The following is a 20,581-nucleotide window of genomic DNA, read 5'->3' as shown; positions in this document are numbered from 1 at the left end:
GGTTCTAGAGTTTGATTGTATTGGTCAGAAATAGAAGCAAGCGTATAGGGAGACTAGGTTCACAGCATTGACATGGTGAGTTTGCTTGGTCCAAACTCAGCTGAGTGCTTCATGTTGATGTTCCTGCAGCCTGGTTACAGCTCTTTTGGTACCAGACAATTGTGTCTGTCCTTAGGTCTTTATTTTGCCATCCATTCTGCATAGTTATTGCCCTGGTTAATGTGCCAGGAACAAGCCTGTAAAGAGAGGCAACATAAGCTTCATCTAGGGGACTAGGGATCCTGTAAAAACTGGGATAAATCAAAAACATAATTCTGCGTATGCTGCAATGAACGGGAAAAGATCTGCCTTCCAGATCAATAGATCCTAAATAAATTGCTTATAACTACCTGGAGCAGTAGCAGTGGTTTCTCTCCCAAGACTTTGTAGAGGGAGGAAAAGAGGTATGCTCTCTCATATTGTTTAGTCTTGAGTCTCTGGAATTCAGCACTTTTTGGAGAGGAGGAAAATCTTAAAAGCTTTGGTGAACTAAATTGTTGATGTAACTCACAGATTAATGACCAGAGACGACCTGTGTCCCGTCACATCACATTTGATGGAATTCATTGTGGTTGACAGAATTTTAGGTGATTTAGTCTTATCTGTATGGATCATGGAAACACACATTCACCCATTTTACTCCAATACAGTGCTATGTACAGGTAACTGCCAAAGTAAAGGAAACGCAAACAAAAAGTGTCTTAATGGGGCGTTGGGTCAGAACAGCTTTAATACACATTGGCATAGATTCTACAAGTGTCTAGAACTTTATTGGAGGGATGCAAGCGACACCATTCTTACTCCCATAAGTGTTCAGTTGGGTTGAGATCTGGTGACTGAGACAGGCATATGGTTTACATCATTTTTATGCTCATAACACTATTTCATGACTACTCATGCCCTGTGGATGGGCCATTGCCATCCTAAGGGGGCATAGCTATGTTAGCAAAAATAATGGCCAAACTAATGCCCTGCCCAGCATTTTTATAGATAACCCTATGCATGATAGGATGTTAATTGCAGATTTAACTCAGGAACCACACCTGTGTGGAAGCACCTGCTTTCAATATACTTTGTATCGCTCATTTACTCAAGTGTTTCCATTATTTTGGCATTTACTTGTATATGTCATATTTTTGCTTCCTACTTTTTTCTGGAATCAGATCTGAGGTTAGCTTTATTGGCGTCAGTGAAGCTTCCCTGTTCCAAATTCTCCTGAACCCCCAACTCCTCTCTCATCGAAGTCTTTCATTTCTCCCACCTTTTGTTCCCAATCTTGCTGGAATGCCTCTGTATCATGTTGATATACATGCACCTTTAAATATCGTCTCATTCATTTATTATGACCATCTATTTGGTCCATTGTGTGATGACCCCCCCCCCTCTCTGAGTTTCTCAGTAACAAAAACATAAAAAGTATACTTGTTGAGAAGTGATAACCCTGCTCTTTAGCTGTCTGCAACAGGTCAAGCTAAAATGTTATTCCCACACCCTCTTCTGGCTCTGTCCCAATATCAACAGTATGAATAAGCACAATCACAGAATTTACAGTAAGACAGGATACATCCAATGGGGCACTCCTCATTTTATCACTAATACATCATTAATACTGTCATTAGCCATTGTCTCAGATTTTATAAATGACAATCCAAAGGCCATGTTTATACACACACTTACACTTTTGATAAAAAATATTACATGTTAGATCTCTGTGAAGTATTGTTGTAGTTGATATATTTTTCACACAGTAGTTGTTGACTGACTAGTACAGGCTCAGACTGTGCTGATTAGAAAATAAGCCTGTCTTATGTGGAATGTGTTTGCTCTGGGCAGGTGGAGGTATGAGGGAAGGGAGTAGCTAGAGGCTATGGCTCTGACACATCGTGGGTGGAAGGCTGGCTCTGCTGTCAGAGACCTGTTATGCTCAGTATTCAGGTGGTTTAGTATATGGGCTCTTTGTTCTGACAATCTGGTAGTTTCATAACAGTTTTCCACATAAGAGCGGTCAAGCTGTCCAGAAAGGCCTGTTTGTCTGTGTCTGTGGGGAGGAAAGCACAGGAATGTGAATGACGGGTGCTGCTGCACACTGCACTGCTACACACCCTGGATGAGTATAAAAAAATTATTTTATATATATATATATATATATGTAATGTATGTATGTATGTATGTATGTATGTATGTATGTATGTATGTATGTATGTATGTATGTATGTATGTATGTATGTATGTATGTATGTATGTATGTATGTATGTATGTATGTATGTATGTATGTATGTCCCACAGTTGACAGTGCATGTCAGAGCAAAAACCAAGCCAAAAACCAAGCCATATATATATATATGTGTATATATATGTGTAAATATTTGTATGAACAGAACAAGATTCAACAACTGAGACATAAACTGAACAAGTTCCACAGACATGTGACTAACAGAAAAGGAATAATGTGTCCTTGAACAAAGGGGGGGGGGGGGGGGTCAAAATCAAAAGTAACAGTCAGTATCTGGTGTGGCCACCAGCTGCATTAAGTACTGCAGTGCATCTCCTCCTCATGGACTGCACCAGATTTGCCAGTTCTTGCTGTGAGATGTTACCCCACTCTTCCACCAAGGTACCTGCAAGTTCCCGGACATTTCTGGGGGGAATGGCCCTAGCCCTCACCCTCCGATCCAGCAGGTTCCAGACGTGCTCAATGGGATTGAGATCCAGGTTCTTCGCTGGCCATGGCAGAACACTGACATTCCTGTCTTGCAGGAAATCACGCACAGAACGAGCAGTATGGCTGGTGGCATTGTCATGCTGGAGGGTCATGCCAGGATGAGCCTGCAGGAAGGTTACCACATGAGGGAGGAGGATGTCTTCCCTTTAACGCACAGTGTTGAGATTGCCTGCAATGACAACAAGCTCAGTCCGATGATGCTGTGACACCCCGCCCCAGACCATGACGGACCCTCCACCTCCAAATTGATCCCGCTCCAGAATACAGACCTTGGTGTAACACTCATTCCTTCGACGATAAACGCGAATCCAACCATCAGGCTAAACCGCGACTCGTCAGTGAAGAGCCCTTTTTGCCAGTCCTGTCTGGTCCAGTGACGGTGGGTTTGTGCCCATAGGTGACGTTGTTGCTGGTGATGTCGGGTGAGGACCTGCCTTACAACAGGCCTACAAGCCCTCAGTCCAGCCTCTCTCAGCCTATTGCGGACAGTCTGAGCATTGATGGAGGGATTGTGCGTTCCTGGTGTAACTCAGGCAGTTGTTTTTGCCATCCTGTACCTGTCCCGCAGGTGTGATGTTCAGATGTACCGATCCTGTGCAGTGTTGTTAAACGTGGTCTGCCACTGTGAGGACGATCAGCTGTCCGTCCTGTCTCCCTGTAGCGCTGTTTTAGGCGTCTCACAGTGCGGACATTGCAATTTATTGCCCTGGCCACATCTGCAAGTCCTCATGCCTCCTTGCAGGATGCCTAAGGCACGTTCACGCAGATGAGCAGGGACCCTGGGCATCTTTCTTTTGGTTTTTTTCAGAGTCAGTAGAAAGGCCTCTTTAGTGTCCTACGTTTTCATAACTGTGACCTTAATTGCATACCGTCTGTAAGCTGTTAGTGTCTTAACGACAATTCCACAGGTGCATGTTCATTAATTGTTTATGGTTCATTGAACAAGCATGGGAAACAGTGTTTAAACCCTTTACAATGAAGATATTTGGATTTTTACAAATTATCTTTGAAGGACAGAGTCCTGAAAATATATATAATTCTGTTGATGTGCCCTTGAGCAAGGCACCCTAATTGCTCCTGTAAGTTGCTCTGGATAGGAGCATCTGCTAAATTACTAAAATGTTGGAGGGGAGGATTCTCCCTGAATCTAATTCTGACTAAATCAGAGTGGGTTTGTTTTGGGCTCTGGCCAAGTGGCCACTGCCTGCCACTGGGCGAGACATCTAATGAAAGATTTAATGGAGCACTTTACCATTTAGCAGAAATTAATCATATTTCCATAAAGACTCTCCTGCCGGAGTGTGAATAAGGCTTACTCACCCTTGTATTCACACCCAAAATACTACAGTTCTATAGTTCAACCGTCCTTCTGGTCATTATGTATACCTGTAGCTGTAAACCCACTTGAAGCATTTCGCTACACTCGCAATAACATCTGCTAACCATTTGTATGTGACCAATAGAATTTGATTTGACATTTATCCAAGTCAGGTCAAAGTGCATGTGTCATAATCTCACTAAACGAGTGCCTTGTCATACTGAGCCATCCCTCAGCAGCCCTCTACTGATGAAGACCAGAAGAGGGCTCCCTGTTGTATCTTATCTGTTGGACTTACAGAAGCAAGTAGGGTTAAGTTCCTTGCTCAAGCGCACATCAACAGATTTTTCACCTAGTTGGCTTGGGGATTAAAATGGCTACCCAGACTATCCCCCCCCCCCCCCCCCCCCCCCCACACACACACATACACACTGCTGCTACTCTCTGTTATTGTCTATGCTTAGCCACTTTAATACCCTACCCTCATGTACATAGTTACCTCAGTTACCTCGACACCGGTACCGATACCCCCTGTATATAGCCCCGCTATTGTTATTTACTGCTGCTCTTTAATTATTTGTTTTTCTTATCTCTTACTTTATTATTATTTGTATTTTTAGGTATTTTTAGGTATTTTCTTAAAACTGCATTGTTGGTTAAGGGCTTGTAAGTAAGCATTTCACTGTAAGGTCTACACCTGTTTTATTCGGCGCATGTGACAATTATTTTGTTGATTTGATTCAAACCAGTTGACCTTTTGTTTACTGGCCCAACGCTATCCGCTAGGATATCCCAGACCTAACCTTATCCCCAGGCTAAGTTGGCCTTAGTGGGAGTGACCATATAATTATATGGGAGGGAACTTATTGAGTAAAGCATTTGTCCTCATTTAATTTTAGCGAGTCACACATCCCTCCCTTTATTAGAGTAGCATTGGCCACAGGTTACTTTGGCTGAAGAAAAAAGTGGAGGTTTGTGACTGAAGCCTGTGACCTTGTAACTTGAGCAGTCCACAATGTGGGAAGCTAGCACCGAACCCTGCGTGTACAGGATCTCAACAGTGAGCCCTCCGAGGTGATGTAGTCCAGGCTGGGATGGGGTGGGCTGGCCTGGGCTAGGTGAGGTTGGAGGTAGGGGGTGGCTGGAGAGTTTGAGGGGTGTTGAAAGATGCAACTCCAGTGGGCCACCTGTGTGAAGGGGAAGCTATGATCTGTTGACAGCTGACGTTGTTGTTTGTTTGAAAAACTTGAACGCAAGGAAGAATTTGACTTACCTGGATGGCGGATGACACATTGGTGGGTGCTTATATTTGTCCTGTTTGTCCAATGATCTTAGAGTTACAGTGCTATACAATACAAGTACATGGGGATGACTGATTTTACAGTGTATCAACTAGCCCTGTAAGGTAGAGCTTTGATATGTCTTTCACTTTCTTTTATAAAGTGTGAGAAAAAGAGTTGCGGATGGTATTTCACTGTGACAATGTTTAATGAGATAGAAATAGATATTATAACACCTATATCATTAGGAGAGGCAGTCACTAATCATCTGAATCCAGGGTCTCCTCTTACTCGCAATTCAAATTCGACAATAAACAAATTTACCACTTCCCGAATTTACCCTGCAAGTGTAATATATGCATGGCCAAGGTTCAGCTGGTGTTATATGGATTTTGTTATATGAATTTTGAAAGGTTTAGAATATTTGACTGTCTGAAATGAATTATATGGGTCTGTCTGGTGTGCATGTGGTGCAACCAGAGTTGGGAACATGGAGAGATGTCAGTCGGTCTGTCCGTCTCTCTGTCTGGCCCAGCCTCATTAGGATTCTGTAACAACCGCCAGACATATGGCCTGGATCTATACTCCATGTCTCGTTCTAATCCTTCAGACCTCCAAGTCTTCCCTTCTCTAGAATATAGTTGATCCTCGGCAGCATCACATTTATGTAGAAGTATTTTTGTTCTTCGTAGTTGATGTCTTTATAGCCCATACACTATCAGAATTTTGCAATTTTCTTTCCACAGTGTTACGTACAAATTGATTAGAAAGTTGTAGTTCATGTTTTTTTTTCATTGTGCCATTGGCAGCTTCAGTCAGAAACTAGATCAAGAAATCTGTCACCTCTGCCTTATATTTCACATGTCCGTGTGGAGGTTGTATCGCTGTGAGGAAGCTGACCACAACGGGTCCGCAATTGCCCACTTCCTGACTGGCTCAGAGTTGGTCAAAAGCAAACATGTATTATTAACTTTTATTTATTCAGGGTAGCCCAATTGAGACCAGGGTCTTATTCCCAGTGGTGCCCTGAGTTCATTTCTTATTTTTTTTACAAACAGGAAGAAACATCTGCATTACAAAAAAAAACAAGAAGAGTACAAATAACCACAAGGCACAACCTCAACAAAATGTCAGCAAATAAACCATTACAATCAATCAAAACAACTACAATCCTCACTGAGTTCATTCAACACCAGAGTCCTAAACTGCTCTAGCTGTCACGCCCTGACCTTAGAGAGACATTTTATTTCCTCTAGTTTGGTTAGGTCAGGGTGTGATGTGGGGTGGGCAATCTAGTTTTTGTATTTCTTTGTGTTTGGCCGAGTATGGTTCCTAATCAGAGGCAGCTGTCTATCGTTGTCTCTGATTGGGAATCATACTTAGGCAGCCTTTTCCCCACCTGTGTTTGTGGGTAATTATTATTTCTGTGAGTGTTTTGTGTGCACCACAGTTGCGTCACGTTTATTACTGTTTATTGTTTTGTTCGGTTATCTTCAAATAAAGAATGTGGAATTACCGGCACGCTGCGCCTTGGCTGATTTATGACAGGGAGTTTGAGGACAGTGAACGTGACACTAGCGGCACCAGGGAATCATGATGTAAGGAATTTTGTAGGTTATTCCAAAAATGGGGGGCACTAAAACTAAAGAGGGATTTACCTAAATTGGTCGAGACCAGAGAGACCTCAAGAGTTAAACAAACCTTTTGATACAAGATGTAGTGGTAATTATTAAATCTGTCACCTGTGATAAAGCGAAAGGTGCTATGGTAGACGCCATCGAAAGGTTTAAGAGTAGAGGCTGTTGTAATCTGGTACATGGTGTCACCATAGTCAAGAACTGGCAGGAAAGTTGACTGTACAATCTGCTTCCTGCTATTTAAGGAGAGGGGACAAGATCCATTTTTTAGAAAGAAGCCCCCTTCAAATCTTGGATTTTTAACTAGCTTATCCATATGTTTTTTAAACGTTGTCTTTATCAATCCAAATGCCCAGATATTTCTAGGCGGGAACCCGATCGATGAGAGAACCATCTAATGAATAAAGATGTAGTTCATCTGAAACATGTTTGAGAAATTAGAAAACAACATATATTTAGTCTTGCCCACCTTAAGTACAAGTTTTAAACTGACCAGGGCTTTCTGTAAGGCAACAAAGTCGCATTGCAGCTGTAACAGCCTGGTCAACATACATAATATTGTGCCATAAATGTTTCCCAGCTCACTCCCCAGAGCGTTCAAACGGATTGTCTCACAAAGACATTCATTCTCCAGGCTGTCCTTTTCCCAACGGAACCAGCGTTTGATTGCTTTGCTCTGCATTACAAATGCCCAAGCAGGCCTGACGGCCTTATTCCCCACTCAATGATAACCCTGTGAGAGAGTGCAGTCCCAAAACACAGCACCTCATTGAAACAAGTCACTTTTCATTTCTTTTGGATAGGGTTCCTCACTTTCCTGTCAACGCAGCACTTTCTCTGTTTGCTGGAATGTGGTCTCTGGGCTGCTGGACGGCATCCCAGAAGCCCCGGCTGCAGCACAGGCCTTAACGAGTGGGTGCTGTGGAGAGCAGACTGGGCAGAGACAGACTAGTTAGAGACACACTAGGCAGAGACAGACTGGGTACAGACTTGGCAAAGAGACTGGGCAGTGACAGACAGGGGAACATACATCAGTCACCCAGCAACACCACCGGCCCGCATGGCAGAGGGGCATCTAGGGTCAGCCGCTCCGTCGGATCAGAGCACTTTGTTATAGCCATTAAGGCTTCTCTCTCTCCATAGGGGAAGCTCACATGTGCTTCCCATGTCCAACGCACATGGTATTGGTAAGCCTAGAGCCAGAGGTACCCATTACTGCAGGCTGACCATGGAGTGTGTTTTATTGCCTCATCCATGAGCACTCAAACGCTAACGTGCTTGTAATTGACCGATGGCGATGTGTTTTAATTACAATGGTTTCAAGTTGAAGTAATGGCTCATTTACAGTCCAGCACATGTATTTCTAGTCACTGTCGTTCCCTCATGGCCCTTATCTTTTAGTGTGTGAGTCAAACACACCAGTCAAAAAATGATAGTGTAGACGGGTTGAGAGAAAGGTTAAGTGTGTAATGTTTTACTTAGTGTTATCACCATATATTCTGTACACACCATCAAGAGGCCCTAAGCCAGGGCCAGGAACATGCCCCATGCATCCTCGCCCCTCAGTGCAGGGGTTTCCTCAGGGCCCCTTAGCCATGCTAGGGTTGAAGGTCAAGTCCACAGGCGGAGCAGCATGGGGTGCTTAATGCATGGGGTAGGGCAGGAATGTGTCCGTGGAGTGTACACCTATGGCCGTTGTCAGCAGGGAAAAGACGATATGCTGTGCGGGTAATTACAGGGGTCGTAAATGAGTAACACCGCCCACCCTGTAATGGCCTAAAGCATTGGTATTCAAAGTTGGGGTCGTGGGGGAATGGCAGTGGTGTTGCCAAATAAAAATGAGGAGTACAGATTATTTTATGGGACAATATACAAACGTTTTGAGAAAGATAATTTGATTTTATTGAGTAAATGTATTTATTGGTTCTCTTCATTTTTATTTGAGAGATTCAAATGTAAGGAATTTAAGGTTATTTGTTGGTGTGAACATTTTTATTTGGCGATTTGTAAGGTTGTGTCATTAGATGTGGGGTGGGCAGAATTTCTAGTGAAAAAACAAATGGGGTCTCGGCTGAAAAAGTTTGAATACCACTGGCCTAAAGGGGGTCATTTAAGCAATAAGGCCTGAGGAGGTGTGGAACATGGCCAATCTACCACAGCTAAGGGCTGTTCTTATGCACAACGTAACGCGTAACGCGGAGTTGGCCATATACCACAAACCCCTGAGGTGCCTTATTGCTATAATAAACTGGTTACCAACGTAATTGGATCAGTAAATAGTAATTGTTTGTCATACCCGTGGTATACTTAAGCATTAAGGCACGAGGAGGTATGGTATATGGCCAAAATGCCACGTCTAAGGGCTGTTCTTAAGCACAACGCAACACAGAGCGCCTGGATACAGCACTTAGCCGTGGTATATTGGCTATATACCACAAATCCCTGAGGTGCCTTATTGCTATTATCAATTGGTTACCAACGTAATTAAAAATACATGTTTTGTCATACCTGTGGTATGCGATATACCATAGCTGTCAGCCAATCAGCATTCAGTACTCGAACCACCCAGTTTATAAAGTCTGATATACCACGGCTTTTAGCCAATGAGCATTCATGGCTCTAACCACCTGGTTTATAATACATTTTAGAGGACGTTCAACATACACAGGTAAGCTGAGGGAGAGACATCTAGCAAGCAACTGGGTCATGAGGGGCTGGTGAGTTTCAAAGGCTGGAAAGAGAAGGGACATTGATGAGCGATTAGGCCGTGTTCCCATTACGAGATATCAAGGAGAGTTTAAGGAGCGGGGTAGCGAAAGAGAATTCAACTTTTCAATTCGCATTACATTCTTGCCTTACCTATCATTGTGGCTAGACATTTTTGGTCCGCACCTCAAATTGAACTTAAATATCCCAGTAGCGAACTGCCAGTAAGCACAAACTGTTCAACAATGACAAAAACTTTTCTTCCAAAACATATTACATATTGAATAATGCAGCCAAACCATATTACTCTCTTGAATAATGCAAACAATTCACAAGCTGTACAGTTGAAGTCGGAAGTTTACATACACCTTAGCCAAATACATTTAAACTCAGTTTTTCACAATTCCTGACATTTAATCCTAGTAAAAATTCCCTGTCTTAGGTCAGTTAGGGTCACCACATTATTTAAATAATGTGAAATGTCAAAATAATAGTAGAGAGAATTATTTATTTCAGCTTTTATTTCTTTCATCACATTCCCAGTGGGTCAGAAGTTTACATACACTCAATTAGTATTTGGTAGCATTGCAATTCAATTGTTTAACTTGGGTCAAACGTTTCGAGTAGCCTTCCACAAGCTTCCCACAATAAGTTGGGTGAATTTTGGCCCATCTCTCCTGACAGAGCTGTTGTAACTGAGTCAGGTTTGTAGGCCTCCTTGCTCGCACAAGCTTTTTCAGATCTGCCCACAAATGTTCTATGGGATTGAGGTCAGGGCTTTGTGATGGCCACTCCAATACCTTGACTTTGTTGTCCTTAAGCCATTTTGCCACAACTTTGGAAGTATGCTTGGGGTCATTGTCCATTTGGAAGACCCATTCACGACCAAGCTTTAACTTCCTGACTGATGTCTTGAGATGTTGCTTCAATATATCCACATCATTTTCCTACCTCATGATGCCATCTATTTTGTGAAGTGCACCAGTCCCTCCTGCAGCAAAGCACCCCCACAACATGATGCTGCCACCCCTGTGCTTCACGGTTGGGATGGTGTTCTTCGGCTTGCAAGCCTCCCCCTTTTCCCTCCAAACATAATGATGGTCATTATGGCCAAACAGTTCTATTTTTGTTTCATCAGACCAGAGGACATTTCTCCAAAAAGTATGAAATTTGTCCCCATGTGCAGTTGCAAACCGTAGTCTGGCTTTTTTTATGGCGGTTTTGGAGCAGTGGCTTCTTCCTTGCTGAGCGGCCTTTCAGGTTATGTCGATATAGGACTCGTTTTACTGTGGATATATATACTTTTGTACCTGTTTCCTCCAGCATCTTCACATGGTCCTTTGCTGTTGTTCTGGGATTGATTTGCACTTTTCGCACCAAAGTACGTTCATCTCTAGGAGACAGAACGCGTCTCTTTCCTGAGCGGTATGACGGTGTCATACTTGCGTACTATTGTTTGTATAGATGAACGTGGTACCTTCAGGGGTTTGGAAATTGCTCCCAAGGATGAACCAGACATGTGGAGGTCTACAATTTTTTTGCTGAGGTCTTGGCTGATTTCTTTTGATTTTCCCATGATGTCAAGCAAAGAGGCACTGAGTTTGAAGGTAGGCCTTGAAATACATCCACAGGTACACCTCCAATTGACTCAAATGATGTCAATTAGCCTATCAGAAGCTTCTAAAGCCATGACATTTTCTGGAATTTTCCAAGCTGTTTAAAGGCACAGTCAACTTAGTGTATGTAAACTTCTGACCTACTGGAATTGTGAATTATAGTGAATTATAAGTGAAATAATCTGTCTGTAAACAATTGTTGGAAAAATTACTTGTGTCATGCACAAAGTAGATGTCCACAACTATAGTTTGTTAACAAGAAATGTGTGGAGTGGTTGAAAAGCGAGTTTTAATGACTCCAACCTAAGTATAAACTTCCGACTTCAACTGTACATGCATATGATACGTCTAACACAATACATTAATTCGACCTGGTGAAAATCAGTTTTTGGGACCTTACTTGCTTACCACTTTTTCCATGTGCTTTCGTCCTTCACAGAAAAGGATGACCTCTTCCTAAATATTTGGTCAAATTATGCATTTTTAAAGATGGTTTCCAAGAAATAAGGTTATCCTCAACTTACCCCTTTTGCTCAACTTACCCCACTTTGAAAATGAATCCTCATTGTTAAGTTAAGAAAAAGAGCCTTGCTAATACAGAAGTTGCCAAACAGTTGACATTTGATTTCTGTCATTTGTGTAACCCATTTCTGTGCATTGGCTATCTCCTTGAACGCCCTGCATTTCCAAAAGGCTCTTGAAAAACAACCTCTCGTCCAACTAGAAGTGTTTTAGGCAACTGGAAATTTGTTTAGTTGGATTGTCCAACTATTTTGTGGGACGCAGTCCCGCCAAGCACAGAGACGTCTGTGGCAGGTTCATTTATCATCTTGAAATACCACTGCTATCAATGGTAGAGCATTTTCATCAGAGCTTATCGGAACCAAGTCATCGGCCTATTGAACAATGACTGCAGTAGGAATACTGCTGGGAAGTGATCTTAGACATCTTCAGTGTTTCTTGTTCAGTATAGTATTTTGTCTCTCTGTCTTTGTCACTGTCTCTCTCTCTCTTGCCCTCTCTTTTTCTAGTTTGACAAACCAATACTACTGGAGGAGCAGCTAATGACTCTGTTGGAGGAGTATGAGATATCACAGAGCTGGGGACATGGTCTGGGGACAAGGGACACATCACCCAGGGACAACTCTGATACGGAGAGCCTGCCGGACAGCACCCCCCGTCTCTCTGACTATATCCTGTCAGAGTTGCTTAAAGATGCATACACCACCAGCTTTAGCCAGTTGGACAAAGCCACCACTATGTGTTCACCATAGGGTATTAATACATATGTTGGGTGTGACAAATATAGAAATGTGTATATTTACTGTGCATTCGGGAAAGTATTCAGAACCCCTTTTTCCACATTTTATTACATTACAGCCTTATACTAAAATGGATGAAATACGTGTCTTGCCTCATCAATCTACATACAATACCCCATAATGACAAAGCAAAAACAGTTTTTTTTTATTATTTTGCAAATGTATATTTATAAAAAAAATAAAACACATTTACATAAGTATGCAGACCCTTTACTCAGTACTTTGTTTAAGCACCTTTGGCAGCAATTACAGCCTCGAGTCTTCTTGGGTAGGACGCTACAAGCTTGGCACACCTGTATTTGGGGAGTTTCTCCTATTCTTCTCTGCAGATCCTCTCAAGCTCTTTCAGGTTGGATGGGTAGCGTTCCTGCACAGCTATTTTCAGGTCTCTCCAGAGATGTTCGCTCGGGTTCAAGTCCAGGCTCTGGCTGGGCCACCTAAGGACATTCAGAGACTTGTCCCGAAGCCTCTCCTGCGTTGTCTTGGCTGTGTGCTTAGTGTCATTGTCCTGTTGGAAGGTGAACCTTCGCCCCAGTCTGAGGTCCTGAGTGCTCTGGAGAAGGTTTTCATCAAGGATCTCTCTGTACTTTGGTCCTTTCATCTTTCCATCGATCCTGACTAGTCTCCCAGCCCCTGCCGCTGAAAAACATCCCCACAGCTTGATGCTGCCCCCACCATGCTTCACCGTAGGAATGGTGCCAGATTTCCTCCAGACTTGACGCTTGGCATTCAGGCCAAAGAGTTCAATCATCAGACCAGAGAATCTTGTTTCTCATGGTCTGAGAGTCCTTTAGGTGCCTTTTGGCCAACTCCAATCATGGAATGTGCCTTTTACTGAGGCGTGGCTTCCGTCTGGCCGCTCTACAATAAAGGCCTGATTCGTGGAGTGCTGCAGAGATGGTTGTCTTTATGGAAAGTTCTTCCATCTCCACAGAGGAACTCTGGAGCTCTGTCAGAGTGACCATCGGGTTCTTGGTCACCTCCCTGACCAAGGCTCTTCTCCCCGATTGCTCAGTTTGACCGGGCGGACAGCTCTAGGAAGAGTCTTGGTGGTTCCAAACGTCTTCCATTTAAGAATGATGGAGGCCACTGTGTTCTTGGGGACCTTCAATGCTGCATAACTATTTTGGTACCCTTCCCTAGACCTGTGGCTCGACACAATCCTGTCTCGGAGCGCTACGGACAATGCCTTCGACCTCATGGCTTGTTTTTTGCTCTGACCTGCACTGTCAACTGTGGGACCTTATATAGACAGGTGTGTGCCTTTCCAAATCATGTCCAATCAATTGAATTTACCACAGTTGGACTCCAAGTTGTAGAAACTTCTCAAGGATGATCAATGTAAACAGGATGCACCTGTGCTCAATTTCGAGTCTCATAGCAAAGGGTCTGAATATCTATGTAAATAAGATATTTCCGTTTTTTTTTAATTATACATTTGCCCAAATTTCTAAAAACATGTTTTCGCTTTGTCATTATGGGCTATTGTGAGTAGATTGAGGGCAAAAACAACATTTTAATTCATTTAAGAATAATGCTGTAACGTAACAAAATGTGGAAAAAGGAAGGGGTCTGAATACTTTCCGAATACGCTGTGTATGGTTATATGGTGCAAACAACCAGGCCTGCGGTCATGTCACCAGAAGGGCAGCAAAATGGATTTCTTCCAGACACTCTCCCACACCAACTAACACACAATGCCTGTATGAATCACTGAGTCTTGTTAAACTGTGTAGTGTATAATCATAAGAATATAGAGAAATAACCATATTATACAAGTATTTTGATGTTTGTCAAGGTTTTATACAATGTCTTAAGATTTCCTAAAAAGCGTGATACATTATGAAACATTTAAACCTGTAACAAATGTTTTAATCGCTCTATTGTGCCTTTTTACAATGATTGCTCCCCTAGGTCTGTATATTCTACTTGAGTATTTCCATTTATTTACACTTTCCTGTAGCTCCAAATGAGGTGTCAGAACAGTAGGAGAGCCCATTGTATTAACCCTGCTAATGTAGATGAGAACAGACCGTTTCTGGTCTCTTTAAACTTAACAACGGATTTATTTGACACAATGTACTACATGCATAACCATTTAGCTGTGAGCAGTTGGAGTGTGGGCCTGTTGGACAGACAGACCCCCAGGAACCAAACTGCCCAATGATTTCACTACAACAGTTTCACTCCAATTCACTTAGTCAATCTATATGTGCAGTTGAAGTCGGAAGTTTACATACACTTAGGTTGGAGTCATTAAAACTCGTTTTCAACCACTCCACAAATTTCTTGTTAACAAACTATAGTTTTGGCAAGTCGGTTAGGACATATACTTTGTGCATGACAAGTAATTTTGCCAACAATTGTTTACAGACACATTATTTCACTTATAATTCACTGTATCACAATTCCAGTTTGTCAGAAGTTTACATACACTATGTTGACTGTACTTTTAAACCGCTTGGAAAATTCCAGAAAATGATCTCATGGCTTTAGAAGCTTCTGATAGGCTAATTGACATCATTTGAGTCAGTTGGAGGTGTACCTGTGGATGTATTTCAAGGCCTACCTTCAAACTCAGTGCCTCTTTGCTTGATATCATGGGAAAATTAAAAGAAATCAGCCAAGACCTCAGCAAAAAAACTGTAGACCTCCACATGTCTAGTTCATCCTTGGGAGCAATTTTCAAACGCCTGAAGGCACCACGTTCATCTGTACAAACAATAGTACGCAAGTATAAACCCCATGGGACCACGCAGCCGTCATACCGCTCAGGAAGGAGACACGTTCTGTGTCCTAGAGATGAACGTATTTTGGTGCGAAATGTGCAAATCAATGCCAGAACAACAGCAAAGGACCTTGTGAAGATGCTGGAGGAAACAGGTACAAAAGTATCAATATCCACAGTGAAACGAGTCCTATATCGACATAACCTGAAAGGCCGCTCAGCAAGGAAGAATCCAAAACCGCCATAAAAAAGCCAGACTACGGTTTGAAACTGCACATGGGGACAAAAACACCATCCCAACCGTGAAGCACGTGGGTGGCAGCATCATGTTGTGGGTGTGCTTTGCTGCAGGAGGGACTGGTGCACTTCACAAAATACAGGGCATCATGAGGCAGGAAAATTCTGTGGATATATTGAAGCAACATCTCAAGACATCAGTCAGGAAGTTAAAGCTTGGTTGTGAATGGGTCTTCCAAATGGACAATGACCCCAAGCATACTTCCAAAGTTGTGGCAAAATGGCTTAAGGACAACAAAGTATTGGAGTGGCCATCACAAAGCCCTGACCTCAATCCCATAGAAAATTTGTGGGCAGAACTGAAAAAGCTTGTGCGAGCAAGGAGGCCTACAAACCTGACTCAGTTACACAAGCTCTGTCAGGAGGAATGGGCCAAAATTCACCCAACTTATTGTGGGAAGCTTGTGGAAGGCTACCCGAAATGTTTAACCCAAGTCAAACAATTTAAAGGCAATGCTACCAAATACTAATTGAGTGTATGTAAACTTCTGACCCACTGGGAATGTGATGAAAGAAATAAAAGCTGAAATAAATCATTCTCTCTACTATTATTCTGACATTTCACATTCTTAAAATAAAGTGGTGATCCTAACTGACCTAAGACAAGGAACTTTTACTAGGATTAAATGTCAGGAATTGTGAAAAACTGAGTTTTAATGTATTTGGCTATGGTGTATGTAAACTTCCGACTTCAACTGTATCTGCAGGGACACAGATGTTCTAATCTATCAAATCATTATTGCAGTTATTGGCAGAATACTACGGTTCAATCAGAGTGATTTGAGGAGCCAATGATGTCCTCTAGGTATGGTCTGTTTACCTTCATTCCATAACAATGAGGTCAACTCTGAGGTTAAGGGAGCAGTAGCAAGCTGGGGCTGTCTGGATTTGGATTTGGCATGAACTTGCAGTGTTGCCATTCGCTGTCAGAGATGTGCCCTGGTAAATGACTGAATCAACATTCTATTTGTAGACAATAGAAAGTACAAGCTCAGTGTCTCTTCTACAAAAGCCAAACAGCAAAGGCTGTAGGTCTGTGTGGAATGCCTCAGATAGGTGTGGCTGTAAGCTATTTGAGGTTTCATTCACTGGGCAATTCCAAGAAAAATAGACAGTGCTATGTGGGTTATATTGTGTAATAGCTCTACATTAGTAATAGTATTCTAATGGTGGCACACATTCCCATAACACAGTCATTTAGAAGGCTTTTGGTGCTAAAGTCCTATGGCTCCTGAGCAATGTTCACTCAAAAAAAAATTCAGCTTTGAGAAAATGTCAGGTCTGCTGAGTGCAAACTTGAACATTGTGAGCATTCTGTGTGGTGTTCAATGACTACATTCCATGAGACTTAAAAAATAGAAAATACATCCAGGGCTTGACATAAACCTGTTCAGGAGGTGACTTAAAATGTTATGTTTGATGCAATAAACCACTTTACAAAATAAATGCGTTATTATTCCCATATCATTATTACAGACAAATTATGCTACGCACTGCCTATTGGTTACTTACCTTATTCAAAACCGTCTCAAAATACAACACTTCCCCTAAGACATAAAATAGGTTTTTACCTGATTTGCCTTTCAAAAATGGATAGAAATACACACGTTTTGTGCTCTTGTTGGAAGCAACCACTCCCCTATTGTTGACACAAAATGAGCTATAACTTCTTACTACTCGAAAGTCATCTTTATTCTCGCTCAGAAAACTCCCATGGCTTATTTTTCAAATTGTCATGTTTCGTTTCTAAATGTCTGCGCAAGAGTGAAGGTTTCCTGCAAGAGAGTAACGGTTAATGTAATTTGATGTTAATTATTTGACTAGGCTACCTGTATTTGACATTGTTTTGTTATTTCGCTGAACACTAGATGGTTTAATTTTATTTTTGGCAGTGAAACGAGGCTACTCAGGCGAGAGAAAAAACTCACCCAAATGTATAGCCCAGTTGGAAAACTATTAATGTAGTGTTTAAAAAAAAGAATGGGAATCACATTTTTATTTGGCGTACGCCTGATGGCATTGCGCGTACCCCTGGGGGCTTGCATACCTCAGTGGCCAAGTCAATAAAAATAGCAGCACAACATTGCTTAGAATCAATGGCAATGGTGACATCATTAAGGACCTTTTAAGGTTGCAGTGACACATCCATAACCTGAGTGGGAACCAGAGTGCATACCAGAGAGAATACTATAGACATCAAGAAAGCCAGTCAGTTGATTATTAACAACACTTTTGATGAACAGGGCAAAATAGAAATAGGTCTATAACAGTTAGGATCAGCTTGATCTTCCCCTTTAAATAAAGGATGAACCGTGGCTGCCTTGCAAGCAATAGGAACCTCCCCAGGAAGGAGAGACAGGCTTGGCGATGATAGGGGCAGCAACCTTAAAGAAGAAAGGGTCTAAAATATCTGACCCAGATGGTTTTTTTGGGGTCAAGTTTTATGAGCTCGTTTTGCACCTCATGACTGCCTGCAGGGAGAAACTTTGTAGCGGGGTAGGGGAAAAAGAGGGAGAAGTATCGGGGATAGTCACATTAGAAGGAGTGGTAGATGAGGAAATATGGGACGGGCAAGGAGGCATGGCTGAGTCAAATAGGAATCATGACTTAAGAGCTCAGCTATGTGCTTCTTATCAGTAACAACCACATCATCAACATGAAGGGACATGGTTAGCTGTGATGAGGAGGTTTTATTATCCAGGTCTTTAACCGTTTCCAGAACTTCTTGTGAGAGAACTGCCCCTTAAAGTAACTAACGTTGGCCTTCCAGATAACCTGAGTGGACGTATTTCTCATTTGCCTGAACGAGAGCCAGTCAGCTTGAGTATGCGTGTGCCGAGCGTTTCGCCAAATGCAATTCTTGAGGTGGAGTAACTCTGGTCGAACCAGGGGCTGAACCTGTTTTTAATTCTCCTTTTCTTTATGGGGGCGTTTGTTAAAACCTGTTGGGGATCTTATCCCGATATCGGGATTCATTGTCAAGAGACCAGGGCGGGAAATTCAAAAACTGCAAGAATCTAATAATTTCAATTTCTCAAACAATCAACTATTTCTCACAATTTGAAAGATAAACATCTCCTAAATCCAACCACATTGTCCGATTTCAAAGAGGCTTTACGGCGAAAGCATAAAGTTAGGTTATGTTAGGAGAGTACATTGAAAATAGCTGTGTGTAATGTTTTGTCAATTCAAAGACAGGCGTCACCATAAGCGGATAACCAGCTAGAATTATGCACCAACCTTTGACAATCTTCCTCAGATGACACTCCTAAGACATTATGTTACACAATACATGCATTTTTTGTTCCATCAAGTTCATATTTATATCCAAAAACAGCATTTTACCGAAGCGGTGAAAATCAGATTTTTTTTTTCTCTCAAATGCTTCCGGTGAACAACGTTACAAATCACAAAATTACTATTCGATAACATTGGTAAATTATATTATTGTCATTCAAATATTCATAGTTTAACATTTCGTAAATGCTACTGCAATGCCAGATTTCAAAATAACTTTACTGGGAAATCACAATTTGCAATAAACCGGGTGCTGTGCTAAGAACAATAGGCTAGGCTATACAGGTTAGCACCATCTTGTACCCATGTAATATCAAAATTACTATTGTCAATATTCCCTTACCTTTGATTCTCTTCATCCATTGGCAATTCCACGCATCCCAGGTCCACTGCAAATGTGGTTTCTTTCAACAAAGTTCATAATTGATGTCCAAATAACTCCAAGTTGTTCCATGTTGTTAGCGCTTCGGTAGGCACCGGAGGCTCTGAACTGCCGACCGCCGCTGAAGACTCTGGGCTGCAGGCAGTCGCTGAAGACTCGGGGCTGCAGACCATCGCTGAAGACTCCGGACTGGACAGCGTCGCTGGAGGCACCGGACTGAATAGCGTCTCTGTAGGTTCCGGACTGGGGACCTTCACTGCAGGCTCCGCGCCATGGATCATCACTACTGGTTCCGCGCCATGGATCATCACTGGAGGCTTTGTGCCAGTGTACTACTCCAAATGCAGGAAACGCGCGAAAATGTCACGATGAAACATTTAAAAAAGTTCTATTTACGTTCGTAGAAATATGTCAAACGATGTATAGCATCAATCTTTAGGATGTTTTTAACATAAATCTTCAGTAATATTCCAACCGGACAATTCCAATGTCTTCAGAAAAGAAAAGGAACACTCACGTGAGCGTGCGCCTCTGAGCTCATGTCATTTCCTCACTCATCAACTTCCAGGCCCTCTTGTTCACTCCATATTCACAGTAGAAGTATGAAACAACGTTCTAAAGACTGTTGACATCTAGTGGAAGCCTTAGGAAGTGCAAAATGAACCCTAAGTCACTGTATACTGTATAGGCAATCACTTGAAAAAACTACAAACCTCAGATTTCCACACTTCCTGGTTGGATTTGTCTCAGGTTTTTGCCTGCCATATGAGTTCTGTTATACTCACAGACATCATTCAAACAGTTGTAGAAACTACAGAGTGTTTTCTATCGAAAACTACTAATAATATGCATATCCTACCGTCCGAGCCTGAGTAGCAGGCAGTTTAATTTGGGCACGCCTTTCATCCGGACGTCAAAATACTGCCCCCTACCCTAAAGAAGTTAAGCATGTCCCAATTTAGGTCACCTAGCAGGACAAATTCAGACTTAGTGTAAGGGGCCAGGAGAGAGCTTAAGGTAGGTAGGGTACAGGCCAGTGCTGCTGGAGGACAATAGCACCCAGCAACAGTCAACAAAGAGCTATTTGAAAGTTTAATGCTTTAAAACCAGCAAATCAAATTGTTTGGGGAACCGAGCACTGAAGGTGATCCTTGGTAAAGATTGCCACTACCCCACCTTTGGAAGATCTGTCTTGCCGAAAAAGCTTATAACCAGAAAGGTTAACATCAGTATTCA

General features: G+C 42.3%; 1 protein-coding gene across 3 annotated transcripts in view; it reads left to right on the top strand.

Annotated features, from left to right (window-relative positions):
- fsip1 (fibrous sheath interacting protein 1) overlaps nt 1–17,106 on the top strand; it is a 68,726-nt gene extending 51,620 nt beyond the window's left edge. For all 3 annotated transcript variants that reach the window (XM_014210447.3, XM_082955658.1, XM_014210446.3), the window contains exon 11: nt 12,351–17,106. In XM_014210447.3, coding sequence (XP_014065922.3) covers nt 12,351–12,593 — 243 coding nt within the window. In that variant the 3' untranslated portion in view covers nt 12,594–17,106. The remainder of the gene's footprint in view (nt 1–12,350) is intronic.
- The last annotated feature ends 3,475 nt before the right edge of the window (nt 17,107–20,581 follow it).

The sequence above is a fragment of the Salmo salar genome, chromosome 09, assembly GCF_965601325.2.
Source record: "Salmo salar chromosome 09, fSalSal1, whole genome shotgun sequence".
NCBI classification, from domain to species: Eukaryota; Metazoa; Chordata; class Actinopteri; order Salmoniformes; family Salmonidae; genus Salmo; species Salmo salar.
The sequence above is the reverse complement of the archived record's forward strand: the minus strand, read 5'-3'. Positions and strand labels throughout refer to the sequence as shown.